Source organism: Camarhynchus parvulus, chromosome 2, assembly GCF_901933205.1.
Source record: "Camarhynchus parvulus chromosome 2, STF_HiC, whole genome shotgun sequence".
NCBI lineage: Eukaryota > Metazoa > Chordata > Aves > Passeriformes > Thraupidae > Camarhynchus > Camarhynchus parvulus.
Window position 1 is genome coordinate 147,244,025 of NC_044572.1, and position 21,425 is coordinate 147,265,449.

Here is a 21,425-nt window from a genome sequence, read left to right on the forward strand (position 1 = left end):
GATTCACCTGTGGCAGTTAAAAGAAAATTAACAAGCATTGCAGACAACTAATTTCTACCACAGGACATAATCTTGCAGGGTCTCCAGGAGATGTAAAGAAAAGTCTTGAAAGCTCAGAACAAGCACAAATCTAACAGTGATTGAGACTCAAGAGCTCAGAGATGATAGAAGTGGAAAATCAATACCAAGTACAGGATTCTTGCCATTATTTTTTAAAAATATTCTCATTATGCCCTGAAATATGTCATAAATAGCACCTTATTTTTTTCTCCTAAAGAGACCACAAATAAAGAATTCACAAACCTCAGAGAGTCTGAAAGCTGTAAACACCATTAAAGAAAAGCATCTATTTGGAAAACTGAAGGCAGCAGAATATCACCTTACAATAGTGCTGCTGCTGAAAAATGAGACTCAGAGCACCAGCACAACTCAATAATTTCCATAAAACACACTAGAGGGTAGAGAATAATTTGAATTACTTCACAGATACAGCAAATAAATAATTCTGTTATCACATCTTTAATCTAAGGACTTTAAGTGAGAGAAAACACTAATAAAAAGGCAGTATTTAAAAGATGCTTTAAAACAGAGTGGCTGCCATTAACTGTAACATTAAACTAACTTTAATGTAATTTACTTACAACAGACTCACAGTGCTGCCTGCAATATCACAAATTTTAGAGATTGCTGCCTGCAATATCACTGTTTAGAGATTCATGGAAAGCTTAATGTCTCAACTAACACTATAAAATTACTATAAAACAGGTGATTCTCCCTTCTTTATCATTGGTAAATGCTACCAAAGCAGATCCATGTATTCAGAGGTAGAATGTTCCTCCTGGAACATAAAACCACAGCAGGCAGTGAGGCACATCTGGGGTGCTGTGTCCACTCAGGGCTCCTCAGGGCAGGAGAGATGTGGAGCTCCTGGAGCAGAGCCAGTGCAGGACAACAAAATGAAAGGACTGGAGCATCTCTCTTGCAGGGAAAGGCTGGGGGAGCTGGGGATGTTCAGCCTTAAATAGAGAAAACTGAGAGGGGACCTCATCCCTGTCTGTCAGTGTCTGCAGGGAGGGCTCAGAGCAGGGACCAGGCTCTGCTTGGGTGCCCAGCAATGGGACAAGAGGAACAGGCAGGAACTGATGCCCAGGAAGTTGCACCTGAACATCAGGAATAATTTCTTCCCTGTGCAGTGACCAAGCCCTGAACAGATTGCCCAGAGAGGGTGTGGGGTCTCCCAAACTGGAGATATTCCAGAACTCTCTGGACACAATCCTGTGCCTGTGCTCTGGGATGGCAATGCTGGAGCAGGGAGGTGGCACCAGGTGACCCCACTTTGGTCCCTTCCACCCTGAACCATTCTCCAATACTATTGGTGGTTTTTTGGTCACACATTTCAGAAAAAAAGTTAGAACTCAAACTGAATGGCTCTTTGCAAAAGCTAAAAAAATGTTTTAAAAAACCCCCAAAACAAACCCCAAACAAAAAAAAGGGGGAGGGGAACAAAAAACAACAACAAAAATAAAACAACAAAACCAACAAACAACAACAAAAAAGAAACCCACCAGAAAAATCCATAAACTGATTAACAGAGGAAAAAAAATTATGTAATAACACAAAAGCAGTTCAAGCTTTCACAACCCAAATTTTCAGATAAATAAATTTCCTTATTCTATCACAAGCACCAAGCTCATTTTTAGCACACTGGTTATTGTCATCTAGTGGCAAAATGAATTCTATAGACAAGAAATAGCTCAGTGACTGTTCTTGTACATTAATCTAGAGGTTCAGGGTGTTATTTGTTTATTTTTCAAACAAATTGATGTATTAGTTTTTCTTAGATACATGGCCATGGACTGTAGAACTGATGAGAAAAATGTAGCATTAAATGGTTGGGCCACACACAGGTTATTTGACTCATGAAATAAATTGAATTTGTCTAATGAGATCACTGAATGAAGCAGCGGAAAGGAGCCTGGTGGCAAAGAAGGGAAAGGTGAGGTTGAGATGCAACCAAAGAAGTGGACTTGTTAAAACATAAAGAAATGAACACATAAAGGAATTATGTGTTCACATGGACCTACAGAGGGATCTGGATCATGGAATTCCATCTCACTGATCTCTGTCTCCTGACTATATTGTCAGGCAATTACATTAAATTGTTCATTATAGGACAAATACAAAACTGAAAATTGCAACAAATTCATTACCTTGGAGATGAGAAGCGACCAAAATATGCAATAAGAAAATATAAAAGGAACAAGAGAGAAAAGCTTAACTCCAGAGTTTGCCTAAGACAAAGCCTTTAGAAGTCAATGAAAGCAAAGGAGTTGAACAGGGGTTGCCAAGATACCCTTTTATTCTTAGCTCAAAGTCAAAGCTGATAAAAGGCACAAGTGTAAGATCCAGGATTTAAAATTCATTGGAAAAGACTGCCCAGATAAACAAGAGTACAGGCTGCCAAGGTGAAGTCTGACCTTGCAGAATTTATCTACTTAACCAAATCTCCACACATTTTGCTGAGGTCTCACTGCCATCACAAACCTGCTCTTCTGATGGAGCCACATTGCTGACCCAGGCCTCCTTTCCTAAAATTAAATCTTTGTTATTAAAAACACAGGAATCTGCCAGGATTAAAAAAGTTGACTTCCAGCTTCCATCACAACAGTTAATATTTAACAGCTCAAGATATTTTCATCTGTACAATCAAATCAGCCCCAGTGGGGGCCTCAGAGCTAACAAACACACAACCACCAGCTGCTGTTTAAAAAAAAAAACAAACCAAAACAAACCTAAAAACCTAATTTTTCACAGTTGACACCCTTATTTCACGTTTCTGTGGCAACAGATTGAATATGATATAAACTGTTTCATACCAAAAACCTAAATGACAGTCAAATGAACCAGTTATTTCCCCAGGGAAAACTTTGGTCTTTTACACGCTCTGGATTGCCTCATGTGTAGCTGGGTACTCACAATTAGAACACAGTCTGTTACCTAAAACCTACTGCTTAAAAAAACAATTGGTTTTTAAAAAATGGCTCCTATCTGGAAGTTAATATTTTTTCTCCCTACAGCACTCCACATCTTGCATCCTAAAAGAAATTATTTTCAATACATATGTCCTTTGCAAATAAATGCAGGTGGGAGAATGCACATAATCATAAAAAATAGGAAATGTTCATAAATAAGAATTATACTAATTAAAAATAAATCTGCATGAATTGCACCTTTTACTTACAGCAGTTGCCTTATTCATATTTTAAGCTTTCTGCTTGATTATTATTGTGGAACTTTAATATTAGAACTAATTATAAGCAGTTATTTAGGGTCTTAAATAATAGTTATTTTTGCCAACAATAAGAAGCAGCATTGAAATTTAAAGAAACCTTTACTGATGCACAGAAGTTCCACAAGATGTAATACTCTCACAGCTGATGATTCATATTTATGATCAAGATAAAGTCATCAAAAGTGGAATAGACACAGAAAAGTGAATTTCAATAAGACTTATCAGTAATTTGCTGTGAAGCAAAGATGACTCAAGGTTCTGTCTGATAGATAATAATTTCAAAATCCAGATTGGCTGCTTCCATGATGAAATACAAAAACATTCATAATTTTCATGTATTTGGAAAAGATGGCAGCATTCACAAACCTAATAAATGAGTGGAATTTATGAAGATCATTGAGATGAAATGACGAAAAGTTCCACGTGCCACCCTAGAAGAGATCAACAAATCTATAAATGAAAGTTGGGAATAATAATTCAGTCAGTTATGCTGGACCACATGCAAAAAAAAAAATCAATCCAACAACAGAATTAAAGAATAGTTCTCAGAGAAAACATCACCTCTGAAACCTGGAAGGTCCAATTTTATTCTGTGAGAAATCTCACCTGCAGTATTGCCTCCAGCTTTGGATCCCACATATTGAGAAAAATAGACCTGCAGTGCAGGACAAAATCAGCAATATGACTGAAAGAAAATGTGCTTTGAAAGAAATTTTGGCAATTAGGTTTAAATATGGGAAACAAACTGAGGAAGGAGCACAAAATACAATTCAAAAAATATAAGGCAACATTGCAAATAGGACAGACTTCCTATACATCACAGATATTAACGCTGAAGTAAGGAAAAAAAAAAGTCCAACTATTAAAAAAGTTAAATATGAAACATGATATTTAAGGTGGCACTGGAAGTCTGTCTCATTTTTTAAAGGCTGTTAGGGCCAGGTTTAGAACATTTTCAAGAAAATGACCCCAAAATGTTATAGTCTCATTTCACTGAAATAGCAATTCCTTCACAGTACATTAGAAAATTTCTCTGGCTGCAATCAAACCTGGGGATAGCAGAAGATAGATGAAGGAAAGAGTTTCGTTTTCAGAAGTCATTCTCTGAACCAGCCCTCTGCCCACTTGCTCAAATCACAGAATAATTTATATTGAAAGGTAATTCCAGTCACTGTCCAGCCCTGTGCTCAAAACATGGAAAATACTGAAATTGCACCAGGCTGTTCAAGGCATTGTCCAGAATTTTTAACATCTTCAAAGACAGCAACTTTACAGCACTTTTGGACAACCTGTTCCAATATCTGAGTAGCTTCATTGTGAAAAGGAATTTTCTTACTACCTAACTGGAATTTAGAACTGTCCTCATGACACATCTTGCTCCAAGGGTCAGATGAGCTTTGTTGGCTGCTGAAACTCCCAGGCTTTGAGAAGGCTGCTCCTGGAGGCCCAGAAATTTCACTGGGAACAGATCCAGAATCCCTTCCAACCCTGCCTTCCCCAAATTCTCCTCTGCTCAAGTCCAGAGTCATTATCCTGCCATGTGCCTTCCTCACTTCCCTCAGGATATTGAGCTCCATCATCTCAGGAGAGCTGCAGCCAAACTTCAAACACTCCAGCTGGATCATTTTTTCAGGGAGCAGATCTCACACACAGCACCTACCAAATCAAACTATCCAACACCTGTACACAAAAACTACCCTGAAAGTATTTCAGAAATAAGCTCACCTGCAACTGGAAGACTTCTTCCAGTCCTTAAAGAAAAGTTCATCCAGCTTTGCTTCTTATTTGGGTGGTCTGTTAACAAACACACACCACCTTACTCTGTTGGACAACTCTGTCCTTGGTCAAAAAGCTTTCAATTGTCTCATCCCTCCTTTCCTAATAATTCCCTCTGCACAATCTAATTTCTCCTCCACATGCTTTTGCAAGTCCTGGTATAAGCATCTGGCAGGGGCTTGGGTCACACCTCAGGCACATTCTGTGACATTAATTCACTTCAGCCCATCCCCTTCCCATGCCATGCACACAGTCAGGACAGAAAAGTTATCTGGGGAGCTCTGAGTTGTCTGAGCAGTTGTTATCTGATCAGAAAAGTTATCTGGGGAGCTCTAAGTAGTTCAGAGATGATGGATAACAAAGGGATCACTTGCAATTACCATTCAAGAGACCTGCAAAAATTCCTCCTCCAGTAGGAAATATCAGTAATTCTGCCCCTTTGTCATTTTGCAAATACTTTTCCTCTCTTGGCTGCACTGAGGCCGACTCCTGAAGGAAAACAAGGCTAAAGCAGCTGAACTATCCATCCATTTCTCTGCCTGTCTGTCCATCAGCATAAACTCTCCTGACCTGTGTTCAATTACTCTGATGGGAGAAAAATATCTCAGAACCAAGTTTCTTACACTTAGCAGAATGGAGACAAGAGTATTTTTTTAATTGACTGGTTCACATCTAAATATTGCTGCAAGAAGTAAAAGGATGAAGCCAGAAATGTTCAGGTAGGACATAAGGAAGAATTTCTTTATGGAAAGGGTTGGCAAGCATTGGAGGGACTGCCCAAGGAGGCGGTGGGCTCACCATCCCTGGAGGTGTTCAAGAAAGGACTCAGTGTGGTGGCACTCAGTGCTGTGGTGGTGTTGTTTGGTCCAAGTTTGGACTTGATGATTTTTGAGGTATTTTGGTAACTTTTACAACATTAATGATTCTACAATGCTATGAGCAAGACTAACTCTAGCTGGGACATGACATCTGCAAAAGACTGTACACATTTCTTCAAGGATTTTCAAGCACATGTGAAACTTGTTGCCTTTCACTAATTAGATGAGTTTTAGTTCCTGGAACAGAGAGAAAAATCATGACAAGTATTAAAAACACAGAAATTAATGGTTGCACTGAATTTAACACACAGAACCCACAAACTGTTCTACTGCTGTCTAAAGTACTGACCAAAACTGGGATCAAAACTGGGGTTAAATCCAGAGCACAGAATGGATGTAAACAGTGCTGCCCAGCAACTGGAATGAGTGAGGATGAATTTTTACACCTTGACAAAATTATTACAACTGTGCACTCAATTCCAGTGTAAGAATTCATCTGTGCTATCACAGAATATTTATATCTTCCCATAACACAGACATTTTCTAAGTGAGTTCTGGTTAAATATTAACATTTTTTGCATAAAAGGAGCTCTCTGAAATGTTGCTTGGGGAGTCTGGACTGAACCAGGAATCTCATTTATGTCTCAAACCTTGCCTTTGACAAATCCTGATCTGATCATCACAGGATGGTTAAGGTTGGAAGGGACCACTGGCGGTCACCTTGTCCACCCCCTGTTCAAGCAGGGACTCCAGAGCAAAGGTCTTGAATATCTCCAGGGAAGGAGAATCCAGAGCCTCTCTGGGCAACCTGTGCCAGTGCTCAGCCACCCTCACAGTACAGAAGCTCTTCCTCACAATAATTAGTAATGAAACATCATTTCAGATCACTGGATTAAAGTATAATTAAAATTACAAACAGATCAAGCATGATTTGATTGCCATTCTTCTCTCATCTTCTGCCACCCCCTATCATGTGAATTTGAGGATGATCTGAGTGAAAAATATAAATCTCCAGGGAAGTGCTGAGTACCATCACATGGCTTGGGGGACTGTTTACTGTACAGAATGTTTCCTGAAGAAAATCATGAGAAAGTGTATTTTTGACAAGCCAAGCACAAGACTTTTTTATAGAAATCACGAAATTTATAGCAATACCACTGGTTTATTTTAACTCTAAACTGAATGCTATTTCTTATTAATAATCATAAGGCAATATTTTACTGCATTTAGAATTATTGTGGGGATTTTATGCTTAGAATGACTAAGTCATCACACAAGTCCTGTCTAAGCCTTAAAAAGCTACCTAAGATTAGATACACTACTAAATCTATAGAGAGGACTTGGAAATAAATTATTCTAATATGTTCTAATTTACCCAAATTTAATTAAATATATGCAAACTCTCTAAATCCAGCTTCATTAATTTCTTCATGATTCAGTTACTCGGTGTGGGGGAGAACAGAAAAATTTGACCCCATGAATCTACTACTCAGCAATCCTAACTACACTTCCTCAGTTCCCTAAAAGCTGGGGAAAACACACAGGATTTATGACATGCCCAGTGACTCAGAAAAAGCCATTATAGGATGACCCAAGCATTGCCTAAATAATATACAGCACAATTAACCTTAAACAGTCTATAATTATGATAAGCCTCACAGTTCTAATTACTTTTCTTTTCAGTAACACTGCCACGAAGTGAGTTGAATTATAAAATAAAATGTATCAGAGGGCATCTATTTATATACTTTTAAAGCAAGTATTTATGAAAGGATATAATTTTCCAGCAAATATCCAGCTTGCTGTTAATCTCCAGGCCTCTTGCTTGTTGCCTTTCTTCTTCCAACTGCTTTGCATTCGCCAACTGTGCTCCATCAGTTGGGGATTCTGGGAAGCTCTCAAAATTGAACTTGTCCACTTGGATAGCCATGCTGTAGCAAAGGCAAAGAAAGAAAAAAGCCAAGAACATCATTCTTGCTGATATTATTTCTGCAGAAACTGCAGACCACTGAACACAGGCACCACAATATCAATATATTGGTCGCAGTGGCAGCCAGTCTGTAATTAATGACATAGAAACCATATGGTTTATGCTACTGAAAACAGAAGTCTAAGCCTGTTGATGGTAAAAATGTTTTACAAATCATCAATCAACATCTTAATGACTTTGTGAGTGGTGCACAAGACATTTGTTTTGCAGTTGCAAGCAGATGACCTCACTGTGGTTCTGCAGAGGTTCACCTGCCTCCACTCTTGGTAGGTGCTCAAGACTTGCTGAAAAAAGCAACAAGACTGGGCCAAAAGCTGAGGAATATTCTGTTTAAAGTTGTCTATTAATACCAACCCATACAAAAGGGAAGAGGAATATCATATATGAAAGTGTCTCCTGAACTGAACTGTAACACATTGGAGAGCCCATTGGTTTCACAAGGCAACTTCCTCACTTTTCCTGGCAAAACTCAGGAAGGAAAAACAAAATAACCACAGAAGCAGGGCCTTAATGTGGCCCTTGGACACTTCTCTCCTGCTTTGTGCGTCTTCATGAATTACAGACCATATTAATTTCAATATCACAGTAAAATTCATTGGTAGCAAATGGTTAAATAATTGCTTTATTAAATGTACGGTAAGGCAGAAAAGATAATCAAATTAAATATAGTACACTATAATGCATACTAAATACTGATATGTTAAATTAGAATCACTAATCTAATAGAAAAGGGAATTTAGACCAGCTCACATCACATGAAATGTGGTTATGGAAGATCTAATATACTGTGCTGCCAAAACAGCTTTAATTTCCTGAATTGTCTGAAATAGAAAAATAATTAGGGAAGAATTAAAATATATTGCTCTTGAGATGACTTTGCACTTAAGGAGACCAAGCAACAGCTTTGAAAACCATTCAGGATGAAATGCAACTACAAACTGAGAAGCTGGGAAGGGCATTTCACAAAACACAGGATTACTACCATCCTTTTATCTATTTCTCCATATAAAGAGGAAAACATATTCCATGAATGTTGCCAAAAGGAAAACACCAGCAACAAATGTCAACAAGAAAGAGCTTTGAAATCTCCCCAGACCAGAAAATATTTTCTATAATTCTCATTAATTCAAAAGAATCTTGACCCCAAAAGAAACTGGGTGAAAATAGATGGCAATTACAAGGAATTATCTAGAGCTTGTGAAGTTTGTAGTGGGAAGGTGAATTCAAATAAGCTTTATCAACAATGAGCAAAAACTGATATCTGAGGAGAAGCTTCTGAAATTTTCCCTTCACCATTCTAGTGGAAGGTGTCCATGCCCATGGAATGAGAGTGGAACTAAATGGTCTTTAAGGTCCCTTCCAACCCAAAGCATTTTATGATTTTATGACAAAAAAGTTCAAATACAGCACTCAGGCAAAGGTTTCTATAAGCTCCCACTTCTGCAGCCTGCATCTTTGCTGATCCTCACATCCCAAAGGTGGAGGAATTAATCTGTTCCTCTATAAGGGGAGTTTTGTTTTGGCTATTTTTAATGCGGTAAGAGATCATTAGAAGTTCTTCATTTGCATGCAGAATCCATCAAGTGCTGGGCATATTCAAAAGCTAAAGATGAGTTATGAAAGTGGATCACAGTAACTGCCAGAATCAAGCCAGAAATAAAGACCACAATGAAAAACACCCAGATACAATCTGAAGAGTGGATTCTGAAAAAAAAAAAATTACCAGGCCTGAAACTATGACTAACAACATCAATTCTTACTGGCATTGAAGTATGATTTGATTCTGCAATGGCAGGATAGATTTCCTGGATTTTGCGCAGGCAATGCACATGGAAGAAACAACAGGGATATTTTGAATTTCACAGTCTTTGTTTCCGAGATCACTCCACCCCTCTGTGGTACATGAGCAGATGCAAACCCAGTACTTGATTTCTATGATATACACAATAATGCTGATATTCTCATAGAAATATAGTTTCCTCTAGCCATATTTTAACAAATTGCCTTTGCTTCTGAACAGTCAGAAGTATTTAGAATCCATCTCTGAAGGGACCAGGAAAACAGCTCCCATCTAATTGGTGTTGCACCTTTCTAAATGATTGATATTTGAGAAATATATTCCTGCCTAACAATATTTAACATGCAACTGCAGCATCCAGATTGCATTCCTCTGTTGAAGGATTATTGCTGGCATTATGGTCAGTATAGTAATTTTTGTCTGGAAATTAAATATGCAAGTAATCACTTTGTACCCCAACAGCCTCCAATAAATCCACATCAGCTTTAGGAACACAGCCTAGACTGCTCTTAACTCTCCATTGTGCATTTCTGGTTGAAGTAACTTTTATTAAGCTCTAAGTTATGGAAAACTTTAGTAAACAGGGCTCTCAGTACTCAGAGACTCTACTAAGTTTTCAAATCTTCTAACTATGTTTTTATTTATAATGTTTATACTGTATTTAGCACAGTAGCACCTCATGTCACATGAGAAGCTACAAAAACACCCCCAGTGACACACTTGCCAGCTACAAAGTGAATAGTCTGAGTAAAACAGAACTACAAGGAGAAAAATATCCCACAAAACAGTACTATGAACACAGCTCTAGGTAGGATGTAAGAAAGCAATAAAGAGAGATCAAATAAAATGTTTCAAGACTATAATTCCTCTCAAAGCAAAGCACAACAGAATTAAATCCTTGCTCTTTTTCTTAAAGGTATCTGCCTTTTATCATGTGTATTCTGCTTCCTCTTGTGCTAAAAACATTCATTTTAAGTTTTGTCTCTGCATTTTTTATCTGTAATGTTGCTTCAGTATTTTTTCCTCAGCCTATGGAACATGTAGTACATGGGAAGGCTTTGCACAAGAATCAAAACAAAATATAAATACCATAACCTAGATCAGTCATTCATCCTGAAAAATGTACCCCTACTCAAACCCAGCTTCTTCACTTTTTTTTGAAATACAAAGATTTCTCCCATCTCAAGAGATGCATTTCACCAGGGAGGTGTTAACAAGTGGACAAACAGTTCCTGGAGCCAGCTGATGGAATGAGAAAATGGATAAGCTGGACAATGAATTACAACCACCAGCTGAAAAAAGGATCTTTTTCAACTTTTAAGTGATCTCTGGAGATCACATGGACCTCACCCTGGGGAAGGAGAGGCCAGTGAAAGGCAGCTTTTTGAACATCACCAACTTTGTCACTGGGCTGAGCATCAGAATAATGAGACTGAAATGTGTTTTAGCCAAAGAAATAATTCTCTGCTGTCTTCTGCAGTAACTTTGTGACTTGTTTCCTGTCAAGAGTTCTCTGCACCTCTCCCCAAATTTGTCCTTGCTTGTTGTGATCTACAAGAATCTATGGATCTATAAAGAAAAAGGTAAAAATAGACAATTCAGTCTGAAACAGGCTTTCAATTTGTTGCAAACAGCCAGGATAATGACAGCTCACATTGTGCAAGGGCACCTGTTCCTTGCCCTTCACAGTAATTACATATCAGCGAAAACAGAGAAGATCTTAAAACTCAAAAGTTCAGAAATAAACTTGTTCCAGGAAAAGGGACTAGAATTCCATTTTAACTTCTTTGCCTCATGGGGAGCTATATAAATTTCCTACTAGATGAGTTTTCAATAAATAATGAGATATTTGTATAAAAACACTGCATTATGCAAAAAAAAAAAATAAATATCCAATCCTGCAAATGCAAAACAGGTTTTGTTTCTCTCTGGCCGAACTTGTCTGAGCAGGAGGAGGAATAAAGCAACAACACTTTTCATGAATAATGAAACAACCATGTTTTGAAACTACTGGGTTTTGTCACGAAAGCAGCCCAAGCCACTGTGACAGCTCCTCAGACAACTGAGCATCGTTACAGGGATGCAAATTATTCAAATACAAATGAAAAGGATGAAGAGGAGAAGGTCAGCTCATTGGCAATGCTGATGATGTGTCTGCACGGTCTCATCTCACGTCATCTGTCAGGATGGCTTACAGGGAAACAAGTGACAAACCTCCTGATGGCACAGCCAACATCTCAATGACAGTCACCTAAAGTCCCATTAAAGTCACAGTGCAGAGCTGCTAAAGGCACTGGACAGCTCATTTCACCTCTTCTCAGAAAAAGAGCTGCAACTTTACTGGAAATCTTACCCTTCCCTGACAACAAAACACTCAGCAGAAAGGATTTGCAGGGAGGAAAACAACTTCCTGCAAATGACATCACGACTGCTCCCAAGCCAGTGGCTTCCAAATCCCCCTTTCCCAAAGCAGTGCCACTTAAAACCAAGCAGCTCTGACAGCTTCACAGAAATGGCAACTGGAAATAAAAAATCATAGGTGAAAAACTGCATATGGAGCATCACTGGGTGTGCTGCAAGCTCCTGCCTTTGCTCCTCGGAGGACAGGACTCCTGCCTCCTGCTCCTGGGCAGGTCCCAGGCACATCCCGTCCACCAGTGATGCACCTCAGATTTTTCCATGTCCTCCTCTGAATCTATAAAGTGAAATTAATTACGTGATACTCTCCAAATAAAACAAGGTTAAGAGCAGGCATGGTATTAAAAGAAAAGCAGCAATCTGGTCAACATAAGTAGATTTCATCTTTCATTAAGTAAATAAAACACTGCTGCTTAGCTTGGAAGAATAGAATATAGAGATAGTCCTTATTTAATTAAGCTTAGGAAAAAACAATATAACAGGAACCCAAAAACTCTTCCTCATGGCTAACTACCTATTTAAATACTATCATCCACAGAGGAGCTTGCAAGCTGCTTCCAAAATGAAGCTGACAGACAGCAGTTGGAGACTTTATTCAATATTATGTTTCCTGTTCATCTTCCTTTCTTATATAAAGTAGACAGTAGGGACACTATGCCAGACCATGTTACTGCCACTTCTGCAGAATGCTTACGTGCATGAAGAGCCCCTGTACACTCAATGATTTTAAATTTCAGGAAAACTTGAAGTGATGATGATACTCTTGTTCTCACATTCAAGAGGAAAAAAAATGCATAAGTCAAGTTTCCTTTTAAAATTTTGCCTGGTTCTTTCATTGTGTAATCTCACTTGTAACATATAATCTCCTGTTTCAGGTGCACATAATTCCACCCTAAATACAAGTCCTGCATTTGATACCAAACTAGATGTGATGCCCCAGTATAGAATAATTTACAGGCAAAGAGGAACCTCAAGAATCAAATTTCTTGTGAGGTGAACATATATATATCATTGGCTGGAAATAATAATGTAAAGTAATGCAAATTAACATATACCTTGTGCTTACTTGTAATTACTTCACAGATTTAGAAGAACAATCTATATTTCATTCACTGCTGTAAAATACAACTGTAAAATTCAGTGACCCACAAGTAATGGTCTCTCCTCCTGGCCTAAAACTGACTGCAGAAAGAAAAATGATGGCTTTAATATCTCAACCATGCAGAGCAGAAGATAAATTTTTCTATTAATCTCAAGAAAGGTCAATTAAATTTAAAAATTTGCATTTAGAACTTAATTATTTATTTAAAATAACTGAAGAGGAGATAAAAGTCGAACTATAGTGCTGAATATTCAACAGCTTAGACTTATCTGAGTGACAGCATTAAAGACAATAAAAAGTTAAACCAGGAAAAAATTGTTCCACTGGACATAATGTAATATTTGAAAATAGAGCAGTGCTAAGAGATAGTTTGCTGCATAAATCTTCTGCTTAAATGTGATTATACTATGCGTGCTGGGCATATAGCTTCTTAATTCCTAACTCCAAATCTGAAAACCATAAACTGCAAATGAAGAGGCAGAACAATTAACTTCAATTTGCCTCTTTTTTCACTTATATAATTTGGACTCCCATGGCAGTCACCATGCACAAAGCTCTTAGCTACCTAAAGAAATGGGAAATTTAAAATAATAATAAACATGGTTATAGCCTACTTTATGAATACACCAATTTCCATAGGGGGCATAAAGACCATTAATCAATAGCCTTTCATTCTAGGAAATTTGGAAAATCCTAAGTACAGTAATACTTGAAGATTGAGTTAAATATCCTCCCTTTATCACAGCTGAACTACACAAGGATTTTAAAATTCTCTTTATCCAAAATAATGCCATACTGTACCTCCTACCCCTCTCTCAGTGGAATACCAATAATCGGAGAAATAAATGTCAAAATATATATGTTCATATTCAGCTGCTCATTTGTGTAATTCATTATTGCCTTCATATGGCAGGAGGTTCAGAAGAAAACATATCCAAATTAAAAACATGGAATTTTGTGCCAGATATAACAAACAAGACCAAAAAACTTCAATTCTACAGTCATGCAGTTATCACTCCAGCTGTCTGAATCTCCTCAGGAAAAGACTGAGAAGATTGCTCACCCAAAAATACAAACAGCAAAAATAAAAGTGGAATGGGGTCAGTACATCTGTTCAAAGCATCTTTACCAGGGAGCCTCAAAAGAAGGAACCAGGTGCTCACCTGGTGCAAATCTGATTTCCATTCTCACACTGAGCACTGAGGAACAAAACCACCAAATGTCTCTGCTCCTGGAATGTCCCAAAGAAACCAGAAATGCTGGTCATGAATCACCCCTGGATCATTTCCCAGCCTGGGCTCTGTCCTGACCCAGCACTGATGGTTTTTGCTGGTCCCAGAGCCCTGCAGGATGATGCAAAGGGGTGGAGCTGGGTGTGTGCAGCACCCCAAAAGACTCAGAGGGGTCTCACAGCCTCCTCTACCTGAAAAACCTGGAGCATCAATTCACTTTTGCCTGTGAGAAAAAGAAAAATTCCCAGTGCTCCTCTTTTAAAGGAATATGACTGTGACATGTGGCACACAACTGGAAGGTTCCTTCAAAGAACATGCTGAGATCCTACCCAAAAACCAAACTAGGGGGCAAAAACCCCCAGGACAGCCTGTACATCTGGGAAATTATTCACATGAAAGGAGTCCATCTCAGTGACTAATCCAGGGAAAATGCAGAGATACAGAGCTCTACACACAACATAAGGAAAATATAAGTTTTTCACAAAGGAAATGGTTCAAACATTCTTTGGGAAGAATCACAGGATGCCTGAATGCTCAGTGTGCAAGAATACACATTTCACCATGGACTGTCACTTCAAGATACAATTAGACTTTACATTCATAATGAATTATTAATTTACCATCTACTTGCTTGTCTTCTCTTTTTATACACAAAGGTAACATTTTCCCTTTTCCCAAAGCACTGCAGCAGAAGTTCACCTCAAGATGATTTAGTGTAATAAACAAACTCTTTTTCAAGTCCCTGTTTTCCCAGTATAAGCTCTATAATATAACCTGCAACTTTCACATTTTCTGTTCAGAGCACTCACTCTTTGGTGAGTCTCTTGAAGAATCTTTTATTTCAAGCTAACCCAGTCCATTGACTTTAAAATATTTATTTTGCCACAGACATTGATTCTTTTCACCTCTAGAGCTGCACAGATTCTATTACAGATTCTCAAGTTCTGGATGCAAGTTTTGTGAGTGATGCCATACTTAAAAAAGGAACTCTAGAATCTCTGCCAAAGAGCAAAGCTGGGGAACAGCCAGGACACCCTCAGTTCAAGAAACCAAAGCAGCAGAACAGCAGCGAACATCTCCCAGCAAAGCAATCTGGTCCATGAGGTTCAACCTACAGAACTTATTCTTAACTAGTGACAGGAATAATGTTCACAGACATGAGTGGGAGCACAAAGGCTTTAATCATGCTCCAGAAATCTCAGCTCACAGTGAGTGTGTGTCACAGGTTCCAGAGCAGTCAACTGCTCAGCACTAATAACAGAAATGATACACACCTCACTCACCCACACACTATTTCACCTAAACCATTTTTTTTTCACAAAAATCACTGTACATATTATAAGTTTATTTATTGCTTTCACCAACAATGACACCTGTATGTGTGTTTAGAAGCATGTTCAGAAACAAGCTATTTTCAGAAAACAAACCAGCAGGGATTGTTCACCCTGGACAGGAAAGTGCACTGAGGACACCTCAAAGCCACCTTTCAGTACTTAAAAGAGGGTTATGAGAAGGATGGGGACATCTTTTTCATCAGGACTTGCAGTGATAGAACAAGGCATAATGTATTAAACTGAAGACAATAATGGGTAATAAACCAAGGTGCTGCTTCTATTGTTTCTGTTGCTCATGATACTCAGCCTTTGGCAGCCCTGGGTGCAGCTTCAGCCAAATGCAGACCTGGGGTTGCCTTCACTTTCATCCCATCTCCTTTATATTGATTTACCTTCACATACTTTGCCCCACTATTGCTGAGCTGTGTTAATTGCCTGATGTGCTTTACCAGTTTATCAGAAAATGAGCACAGCTCTAAAATACCTTTTAATTTTAGCTAAAACTCCCCATGTGGAAATCATCATCCCACATAACTGCCCTGCCAGGTGCCCTCCTATTCAGTGAGCCTTGAGCTTGAGCTCCCTGGGGAAAGGACAGCAAACCAAATGTCCACCAGACTCAGATGTGAACACTACAGCTAGAAATTCAGTATTTATTTAATTATTGTGATGGAATGATTCTCATTCAGGAGCAGTTTCCTGCCACATTAACCTCCCTTGGTCAATTAGGGTGGTATAGAGCACATATTATATATGGCCAATGGATCCTGCTCACCCATGGCCTGATGTCCAGGCAGTGACCAACCCATCCTCAAAGAACTAAAATAAATTAAACAAACCACCAAAGTCAAATGAGATCAAGGGGATTTTTACTCCTGCTTCCTGTGGTTCAGAAATAGTTTGAACATAGTATACTAAATTTTAGCCAGGGAAATTCCACCTGTCAGCAAAGCCATGCTTGGGAAGCTTTCACAGAATATGCAGCTGTGTAAAGGATCTCAGAGGTAAATCCAGGATTTTTGGTGCCACTCATAAAGCAACTTTTCTTGTCAACTTCATATACACAAATCTCTTATATGAGAATGGATTTTTCACTACATTTGGAGGAAGTGAGGGAAAAGGAACTATAAATACTACAAGTTATGAGCAGTCAGCTCATGGTGTCTGAGACAGACACCTCGGTTTTAAAAATCGGCTTGTCTGAGCATCCTTTCTTATCATGGCAAGCACAAAGCCTCCAGCTGTGGAACAACTTAAAACAAAACCCCCAAAATATGACCTTTCCATTACAAGTTTACACTGAAGGTATAATTTGAAGTCTGCTACTAAACTTCTTCAAAATTTTCATGATTTTTAGGAGAAAGTATTATTCTTAAAATGAGGCATACAGTTACATGATAAAGGAGTGACAAAACTTTTTATTCAGGTATTTAATTCATATCTACTTGAAATAACTCTTTGGAAATGTCTAGGTTTAAAAATATGGAGATTTTGGACTAATCTTTATAATGCTTCATAAACTAAGAAGGGATTATTTCAAGTAAAACATTAATGTGGCATTATTTAGAAGCTTTGGCAATGTTTTAAAATATTTAAATACTGAAGGTGGTTTTTGTCATCATTTATGTTTAGCATAGAAATTTTAGAAGTCTTTTCAAGCACCTAAATCTAAATTTTATTAACTAAGAAACAATTTTAATCAATATTCTGTTATTCTCTGTTTATTTGTAATATTCCTTTACGTATAATAAAAGTCCAGAAGATGATGTTATCTAAACATCTGCCATACAAATTTTCCTTTAGGATAAAAAGGGAAACTGAGAGGTAAAATTCAAAGATATTGAAATAGAAAACAGTGCTTTGCCATCTCTTTTATGAAAATTATATCTACTTTTCACTCATTGACTAGATTTTTCTGACTATAAAAAACACAGGCATATCTAGATTTAGGCATCTATTTTAAACTGAATTCCTGTTTAGGAATCAGATTTATTCTCTGCCTTTAAAGAATGGCAAAATTATCATAGTTTCATTTCAAGCTTTAGAAAGAATTGAAATTCATTTTTATATAGATCACCAACATGATTTATCTTAAAATTAGGTTGTGCCATCAGGCTGCCAGTTCCTGCAAAACCAAAACCCCTCCAAAAACCACAGAAGGCAGAGACAAAAACCTACACAGAGCTTTGGGCCAATTTGACAGTTCGAAGGAAAATATATTTTTTGTTCTTTTCTATCTACAAAGAGCAATTTAACATAGAAATTCCAGATCCAGGTTATCCCAAAAGGACAGACTACTACTACCAGAAGAATTGTACCCCAAAATTGTGTAGCAGTTTCATGAACTCCTCATCCACAGCTGAGAAGTCACCATGGTTGTGATGCACTGATTTGCTCTGAGTTACTCAATTAAACAGTTAGAAATGGATCAGAGAATTAATACTAAAACTGAAAGTATATTGTTATTATTAAAATTGGTTGTATATACCCTATGCTAAGCAAATAATGCTGTAAATACACAAAGCAAAGATTACATGATCTGCTTTGTTCCCAATATAAGCCTTTCACATAAAATATTTCCTTTTATTACTTACTATTCTCTATTTCTCTTCTTCCATACAACTACAAAAGAGATGCCATCAAGCAAGTAAATCAAGGAATAAAGCTGCAGAGATTTTTTACTCCCATTTATTCCCATTGAGCCTCCCTCAGGGATATACAAATTGGAAATTGTTAAATTGTCATCTAATAGGCAGAAACAACGTAGGCGAGACCAATTAAGTAAAAGGCAGAAAGTTGTATTACACATGTAATTAAATTAAATTCTTTGACTAGACTATATTAGAATGATTCCCAAAAAGGACAAAACTTGACTTTAATCAGCACATGACACATTGTAGGACACGTCACTAAAATTGTACATTAGGAGTTTGGATATTACCAAAAAAAGCATTTTTCTTAATTGTAAATTAAGTTACTTCCAGGTGGTAGGAAATTGGCTAAACAGCAGCATTCCCTCCCAGATATACAAGACTTTAATGATGCATAATTGAGTACAGTCATAAAAAGTAGTTTTCTTCTCCTTTTTTAGCTGTAATATCCTTCAGCTGGGTACCTACACATATTTTTTTCAGTTTGACTGTTCTCTTATAGAGATCCCCAGAACCCAGGAAACCACCAGATCAAATGTGAGTGACAATAACTGGGGATAATTTGGCTTGTATTCACAAACATCATCAAAAGGAACAATGCAGTGGGGAAGGAAAAAAGTGCAGTGCAAACAATTCTGACCTACAAGGTTTGGGTTCTTCATCTCTTGCCATTCCCAGCACTGAGCCCAAAACCTGCTCATTGTAGGCACCAGCTCAGCCTTCTCCTTGTGCCACTGCACAGCCTCTGGAGCTGGAGCCCAGGCTGAGATGGAAATAAATTCCAAAATACTGGAGTTGGAGCCCAGGCTGAGATGGAAATAATTCCAAAATGCAGATACAACGGATTATCCTGGACTACAGGAAGCAGAGGAGGAGGAGAAGCAACATTTACCTCTGCCTGTGGTGCTTTTCCACACTTTTCCTTTCTAGAAATTGGCTAAAGCAGGCAAAAAGCCATCAGCACCCCATTTTGAGAAGAGCACTATTTAGTTAAACTACCAATTGTTCATCTAGATGATAAGCAGAATATCAGAAATGGATTGACAGCTCTAAGCACAAACTGCCTTTTGTAATTAAATCAATTCTGTGATTGTCCAGCAGCCAAGGGGGACAAACATTTTCACAACCTCTGTGACCTAAGCCAAATAGGTATTTTCCTTCCAGTAATTCCCAATAACTCACTTTTTATCTACCTCTTTTTCTGTTATGTTTCTTAGATAATACCATTTCAATGGCAAATCTGTGATTTTCTGTCTAAAGAAAGTTCCTGTCCTACAGGAACACATTTGCCAGGGAAGCTGAGAAATCCTGGTTGAAGCACTATCATTACTTCAATATTGGAAAAATCAGCTTATTGTTTATGTCATACACATACACAAATTAAAATGGAGACTTGGAAAGGAAAAAACGTGATCTGCTTTCTTGATTGAATAGCATGGAAATGCAGAAAATGAAAAAAACATATGACTTAAATTGCCTTAGGAAAAAATTTACCCATTTATATGAAAAGAACAAACAGCTTTTAAAAATTAGAGATATTTTTAAATGCTAATTATTTGCATAAACCAGTTCCTGTGCACAAGGGATCAAATATAAGTGAGTTAATGTAGCTGACAGCAGCAGTGAGAAAAGCAAGAGGCCATGAGAAAGACAAAAACCAGGGCTTGTTTTGGTGAGCCTGTTCTGAGGACAAGTAGTACAGACATAACCCACTGTCTAATGTCACCATGTGCTTGCAAATATCACTGTACAGGAGTCCAGCCTGCACAGCCTCTCAGATAATGCCAGATAAATGGCAAGAAGCTCTCCTTCAAATTACAGATGGATGGTTCTTCCCAGAAAGGGAGACATAATGTCAAAATAGAAGAGATAACACAAGAAGCTGCTCTGAACCCACACAGAATGGCCCCAGAAACAATGAGCACTGACATGAAAATATTCCTCATGTAAATTCAAATTCCATCATTAGAGCCTGTGTACATGTATTTGTTGCCTGCTGTCACCATGTAATCAGCAGTCACTAATCCCCCCATAGCTTACTCTCATAAAATCCTCCATTTCATGTTGGAGATCATGACTGAATATTCCAAAGTCCCATCCTATCCAAGTCCTTGTGATTCAGAGAGAAAATAAGTGACAGCTTGAAATAAGCTGCTAGTGATGCCCATCTTAAGAGATGCTTTCCATCAATGTATCAAGAAGGGAAAAGGAAATATGGAAGTGTGATGTGGATTTATTGTGCCTGACATTGTTGGGCTCAGCAGAGTTGTTGTAGGAAGAGATGGGGAAAAGGCTGCACATGAGTAACACAAAACACAATAATAAGAAGCAGGTTACAGCACTATTTAAAGAACACAGCACAGCTCAGGATTTTATGTATTATTATTATTGATATTTTAAAAAACATCTCAATGACTTATAACAGATTTCCCTTTCCAAATTTACTACTTAATGAGTCTAGACACAAATGAAAAATAGGACTTCACTCAATTTTCATCATGATGCCTCTGCTCTTCTACCTTAAAATTAATGGTTTTGAATTTCTTAACATTCACCTTTCATTTCATGTTACATGCATACTGTGCTTTTCCTTCCAGTGGATAATAAATAATATACAATATAGAGTGTAATGCCTGGAAATAAATCCAAACTGAATTCGGGGGGGAAATGAAACAGAGTTGTTACATTCATGTCAGGATCCAAAACAGGTCTGATCAAGCAGCTAAAAAGACAGTGCTTGTAACAATAATGGGTATCAAATATGTAAGAAGAGAAAAAAACCCACCAAACCCTAAAGACTTCCAAGTGCATGGACTTAAAAATGGTGAAATATTTACTTAGCCTACCAATGTCACTGCATTCTTTATTCTCACATTTCCTCCAGAGTTCAGCAGACTTCATAATGCAGTTTCTTCTCTAAGGGAAACTCTGGTTGTTCCATGATTTTCATTGTCATAAGTCTTTCTACAACAATAAATTACCCTTTCTTGGGACAGCTTTAGAAGGGATGCAGG

At 37.8% G+C, this 21,425-nt stretch overlaps 1 protein-coding gene across 5 annotated transcripts in view; it reads right to left on the reverse strand.

Moving 5' to 3' along the window:
• The window catches only part of TRAPPC9 (trafficking protein particle complex 9), a 441,577-nt gene that overhangs the window by 235,750 nt on the left and 184,402 nt on the right, over positions 1–21,425 (reverse strand). For all 5 annotated transcript variants that reach the window (XR_004060513.1, XM_030943200.1, XM_030943197.1 and 2 more), the window contains one exon: positions 7,664–7,817. Coding sequence is in view for 4 of the 5 variants with exons in the window: in XM_030943200.1 (XP_030799060.1) it covers positions 7,664–7,817 (154 nt within the window). In the remaining variant the exon portion in view is untranslated. The remainder of the gene's footprint in view (positions 1–7,663; positions 7,818–21,425) is intronic.